General features: G+C 37.8%; 1 protein-coding gene across 1 annotated transcript; it reads right to left on the bottom strand.

The window, feature by feature from the left end:
- Positions 1 to 3,004: 3,004 nt before the first annotated feature.
- LOC130907305 (transcription factor 7-like 1-A) lies at positions 3,005 to 5,218 on the bottom strand. The gene is made up of 4 exons (XM_057822205.1): positions 5,081 to 5,218; positions 4,886 to 4,993; positions 4,358 to 4,394; positions 3,005 to 3,412 (listed from the first exon to the last, which is right to left on the bottom strand). Exons 1-4 carry the CDS (start codon positions 5,168 to 5,170, stop codon positions 3,096 to 3,098), a joined length of 552 nt encoding a protein of 183 aa, XP_057678188.1. The 5' UTR covers positions 5,171 to 5,218; the 3' UTR covers positions 3,005 to 3,095.
- Between the last annotated feature and the right edge of the window lie 583 nt (positions 5,219 to 5,801).

The raw sequence follows: 5,801 nt of genomic DNA on the forward strand, positions 1-5,801 counted from the left end.
CCGTAGACGAGGCCAGCTTCTTTCACTTTGTACCAGCTAAATATTATTCAAACAATAATGATGGCGGAAGAAATAAACATCTTGAATTTGAAACTGTATGTTGTCAGTGATTAGCCTCGCAATGATCTTAATTGTGGTTCTCAGCCCAAAACCCTCTAAATATATATTAAATGCATCTTACTAGGTATAAAATGACTACTACATCGTCTGTGGTGATCGTTTGGTGCCCAGTTTTCTCGTCGAATTGCAGCAGTCCATCTCGCTCTCCTCTCCGGGTCTTTTGGAATACGGTAGAACTTCAAGTCTCTCCGTCTTCTCTGTTACTGCAACTGACCGCCACACACGCCTTCACCATTTTGATTATTAATGTTAACGGGCAGAAAAACACGCCATAATAGGAGGAATTTACGTAGCGGTAATGCGTAAACACGATGAGCTGACGGACAATATGGCGCGGAGGCGTGGTTGTGACGTCATGTGAGTGGGGTCTCACGCTCGTAGACAATCACAACATAGATCTCACAATACAGCAGCATGGATTCAACAGTGCCACAACATAGAATAACACAAAGTAGATTAACATTATAACACAGGCCCAGCTCGACCAGCATCCCATGGTGAAGTCCAATCTGTGGCTTCTACATCACGCGGGTCAGCGCCTTTGAGCGGGCTGGCGTCTGCTACGGGATACTCTAGTATAGACCCTACTCACCTACGTCACAAAATGACGTGTCGCTGCTGCCATATTGTCCGGCATTTTTTAGCCCTATTCTCAATGATTTCAATTAGTCGTGCAATTTATAGAGCAATTCATGGAAGCCTCGGTGTTATCTGACGCTGTAAACTCATTGGATGCGTTGCATAAAAGGCGTTATGTGGAAAAGCTTCAGTTTATCCATTCGCCAGATCCATATTTGATGCCTAAATCGATGTTTTTCGACCCGCTGTCTTTGCCGTCTCTGCCTGACATCTGCTACCCTGATATTTACAACTATCTTGTCCACACAAAATCAGCCTATTCTCACGAAAGTTTGAAAAACTTTAAGAGCTTGGAGGCTTATAAATACTTCGTTGCTGGTTGGGTGAAACAGGTCCTCGTCCACAAAATTCGGCAGGAATCTGTCTTGTGCTCGGGAAGGTGAGTTACGAAATTTTCAATTCAAAATCTTTTGTTCTTGCTAACATCCACTGTCAAGTCTAATGTATTTCATGTCATTTGTCAATGGGGCTAGGGCTTTTAATGTTTATATGGTTTAGCGATAGCACTCTCACTACATACATATATAATATGTAATAAATATGAAGTGCGATAGCACTACTCCAGATTGTCCCTAGTTGAATTTATTTTTTGACTTTTGACCTCAATAGTGAAATTGTAAATTAATTGTATGACAACTGTCTTATTATCCCCTTATAATTATATATTTTCAGGTAGTTCATTCACAACGTCTGAGTGTATGTTGTCGGCGATTAGCCTAGCAATGATCTTAATTGTGGTTGTCAGCCCAAAACCCTCTAAATATATATTAAATGCATCTTACCAGATATATAATGACTGCTACATAATCTGTGGTAATCGTTTGGAGCCCAGTTTTCTCGTCGAATTGCAGCAGCCCATCTCGCTCTCCTCTCCGGGTAAATAAATAAATATTTAAATAAATATTAATTGAAATATAAATTGAAATAAATAAATAAAAATGGAAATAAATGAATATCAATTGAAATAAATAAGTAAAAATTGAAATAAATATTGAAATAAATAAATATTGAAATAGAAGCATTTTAATGAAACTTTAAAGTATTTATTTAATTTAGGGCTGTCAAACGATTAAAATTTTTAATCGAGTTAATTACAGCTTAAAAATTAATTAATCGTAATTAATCGCAATTAATCGCAATTCAAACCATCTATATAATATGCCATATTTTTCTGTAAATTATTGTTGGAATGGAAAGACGCAAGATGGATATATATATATATATTCAGCATGCGGTACTTAAGGACTGTATTTGTTTATTATAACAATAACTCAACAAGATGGCATTAACATTATTAACATTCTGTTAAAGTGATCCATGGATAGAAAGACTTGTAGTTCTTTATGAAAAATGTTAGTACAAGTTATAGGAATTTTATATTAAAACCCCTCTTAATGTTTTCGTTTTAATAAAATTTGTAAAATTTTCAATCAAAAAATAAACTTGTAGCCCGCCATTTTTGATGGCAATAATTACTTACACTATAAAATCAGTCGCACCCAAGCGCCAGCAGAGGGCAGCAAAACTCCGCAAAACAATTAACAAGTGGGCCTTTCACTCCTCTGTCATTTAAATCTGTCTGAGCTGGGCCAAGTGCGTTAATTGCGTCAAATTTTTTAACGGGATTAATTTAAAAAATTAATTAACACCCGTTAACGCGATAATTTTGACAGCCCTAATTTAATTGTGTATTTATTTATTGAATTTTTGCACTCCCGGTCCTCCATAATGTGCGGTACGCTATTGAAGGGCTTTGAATACCTTACGTGGGCATGAGAAATGCGCCCTCCACCTGTTGGCAGAGCAATTGATCATGCTATGAGACAGTTCCCCGCACCAATCTTGGCTTTGAATCTGTGGTAAGTAACTCCAAAATATTGTACTGTAGTTTTATGTGAGAGGCATCAAAAATAGAGGGAAAAAAATAAATCGGCATAACGCCCTCAGGGCGGATGCCTTGACTAAAAATCTTGGTCTCTACATTACAGAAGCTAAACAACAAAATTGATTTCAGAAACAGGCAACATGGATGCGTACCAGAATTCCAAGCCATTGGGCCACTGGAATGACACTATCTAATGACAATGTCCTATGACAATCAATTTAAGTTCACCCAGTAACATTTTTGGCACCTAAAATAAATTTAAAAAAAAAAAAAAAAAAAAACACTCCAGGATTTCAGTACACACAGTAAAAATTTATTACATTAAAAAAAAAAACATCAAAACAACACTAAAAAGGACAAATATAACATTTTAAAATATAAACTATTTACATAAAAAAAGATCAAAACAACACTAAAAAGGACAAAGAAAACATTTTATAATATACACTATTTACAAATTTAAGAGATCGTCTGGCCATTGATCGACGGGCTGATTTGCCAGCTGTAATAAAAATTCATTGAATTCCTGCTCAAGGCTGAGCTCTGCTGTCCCGTCAGGAGAGGAGGGTGGCGAATGGGTGACGGGGGCGACAACTGGAGCAGGGGCCACAGCAACCGGATAGTCGATGACCGGAGCAGCGGCGAAAGGATAGGCAGAAAGTGGAGATGCAGCAACCGGATAGTAGGCGACCCAATAGGCAGCGTCTGGAGACGCATCGCTCAGAGATGCGGCGACCGTAGAGGCAGCGGGGAGTTGGCTCGTACATCCTGGGTAAAAAAAAAAATCACTGATTACCACCCACAACTTCAAGATAAGATTACATATAACATTGTATTTATTTCTAAAAAAATACAATGATAATGAATAACAAGAGATCATAAAATAATTGATCACATATACAGTACATTAAGCCAAGATTTTGTTTCAAATGACCAAGAATATTCATCCTGCCCTATAAGAGTTCATCGGGTTTGTATCCAACAGTCTTAAGCACCAATTGATATCTCTATTCATGATTTTTCTTGGAAATATTAGTTTTTTATAGTTGTTAACCCACAAAACCTTAACTTCACGTACTATACGTTCAATCTGAATTGTCACCACTTCGCACTCCCTTATCCCCCGGAGACTTTCCTTCTTTACACTCTGATGCCAATTGCCCATCATGTTGTTGTCTTAACACAACACAAAATATTCAGTTGTTGCACACACACCTTTCAGCAGTCTATTGTATAATAATTTGTTGTCAAAACATGACACACAATGTTCCGTTGTTACACACACTTCTCATGTAACATGACAGTGGTATCAAGCTACAACACACAAGTGTTCAAAACTCAACACATGGAAGTCATGTGAGCAAATAGCAATCAGGACTGCAGCATATATCAAAAGGGGAAATATCTTATTTTCCAGATTAAATTTCATTCATATGGTGTGTTCCATTTGAAATGCTTGGTCTTGGGCAGCAACAGCTTAGCTGTGTGTACTCAATGTATGTGTGTCAGTGGAAATACGACGGTGTAGAAAATGAAAACACGAGTGAACACAATGTACAGATTTGATGGCAAGAGTCATCTTACGAAAGGAGTGTCAGGTTTAGAATTTTGTGTGTGCAGTACTGAGAAATCTGTTATTGTATTGAAAAACTTGTGAACAATCGTGAAAAACTGTAAACTCCAAAATGGATGTGAAGGAAAAAAGAAACTTACGTGATGCCAGGGAACACTTTCTCCTCTTTCTTTTGCCCTGGAAAACAAAAACAAAACACCTTTGCATTAATACAATGGCGCCAGAGAGAATACACATCCTATACATCAGCAGTTCCTTGAGATTTAAGGTTTGGAATGTCAATCTAAAAAATTCTACTACTTCACACATTATCGTAGCAAAGAGTGGCAGATAGGTGGTGTTATACTTATATATATGGCGCTTTTCCACCTTTCAAGGCGCTTTACACTACATCGCCATCTACCTACTGGTGACGCAGCACCAGGAGCAATGTGGGGTTCAGTATCTTGCTCAAGGATACTTAGGCGAGTTCATCAGGGCAGAGAATTGAACCCACAATCTCTGGGTCAGGGGGCAACTACTCTACCACTGAGCCACATCATCCCCAATTGATTGGAAACATTTTGTTGGGCTAGGAAAAGTATAAAAATACACAACAAGTCATATGCATGATCATGTGTGGCCAAATCCATGTGCGTGTGTGTACGTGTGTGCATAATAAGACTTACATAGTTGTCGCTGGCTGACCAGTTGGGATATTTTGCTGCGTGCTCCTGGTCCAAGCGCTTCTGCTCCTCCAAATATTTTTCTCTGTCACTAAAAGGCAGGGTTTTCCACTGTGGACAAAATGACAAGAGTGTCAACACACAAAAACGTACAATTGCAGTAACAAGTGCGCACAACAGTGTGTCGGACACACTCACCATCTGTCCTAAAAGTTTATTAATGCTGGCACTGTCATGGTTGGCATGCAACTCTTTCAACGCGGGACGCTGCTCCTTCGCGTAGATCATGAACGCATTCAGTGGCTTTTTCACATAGTCCTTTGTCTCCTGGACCAATTTCCTCTTTTTCCTATTTCAAAAAAAAAACACAAAAGAAAACAACCAAATCAGTTTAGTGTTGCTGGCAAGCTGATGCGCATCTGGATGTGTGAGGAACAATAGAGAAATCTTACAAAGGTTGGCATGGACTTCAGCAGCGCCAAAGTTCAACAGTAGAGGTAGCCGGTACACTGCAAAAACCTCTTTAAAGCTAGTTCGATTCCCTTGTTTTCCGTGTAAATCTACTAGAAATAAATTAAATGATCTGCCAGTGTTTCAAGTAAATTTAATCACTTAGATTTCTTGAAATAAGAAAAATAACTATCTGTAAATAACTTTGTCAGAATGTTGTTCAAAACATTATTTGAGAGCAACTTTTTGGAAAATGACCAACTTTTAGATTTATGGGCTTAAAAAGAACAAATATTGATATTTGTTTAAAGTCATTGGAATAATCTGACACCTTCATCTGTTAACTAGCCTCAAAGCAGAATGGAGAACATTATTGGACTATATTTGAGAAAAATAATCTGATTAAGACATTATAAATTTGCAGTGCACACATGCTCCTGGCTACACAAAACAAATACACAAATATTAC

The sequence above is a fragment of the Corythoichthys intestinalis genome, chromosome 19 (genome assembly GCF_030265065.1).
Source record: "Corythoichthys intestinalis isolate RoL2023-P3 chromosome 19, ASM3026506v1, whole genome shotgun sequence".
Lineage (NCBI taxonomy): Eukaryota > Metazoa > Chordata > Actinopteri > Syngnathiformes > Syngnathidae > Corythoichthys > Corythoichthys intestinalis.

What these genes read in the sequence shown, in the direction of transcription:
- LOC130907305 (XM_057822205.1), bottom strand. Translation starts at nt 5,170, where the DNA reads ATGATCTACGCGAAGGAGCAGCGTCCCGCGTTGAAAGAGTTGCATGCC. An exon ending in ATAAACTTTTAGGACAGATG is followed by an intron (nt 4,994 to 5,080) that starts GTGAGTGTGTCC and finishes TTTTGTCCACAG; the next exon opens with TGGAAAACCCTGCCTTTTAG. An exon ending in AAAGTGTTCCCTGGCATCAC is followed by an intron (nt 3,413 to 4,357) that starts GTAAGTTTCTTT and finishes TTTTTTACCCAG; the next exon opens with GATGTACGAGCCAACTCCCC.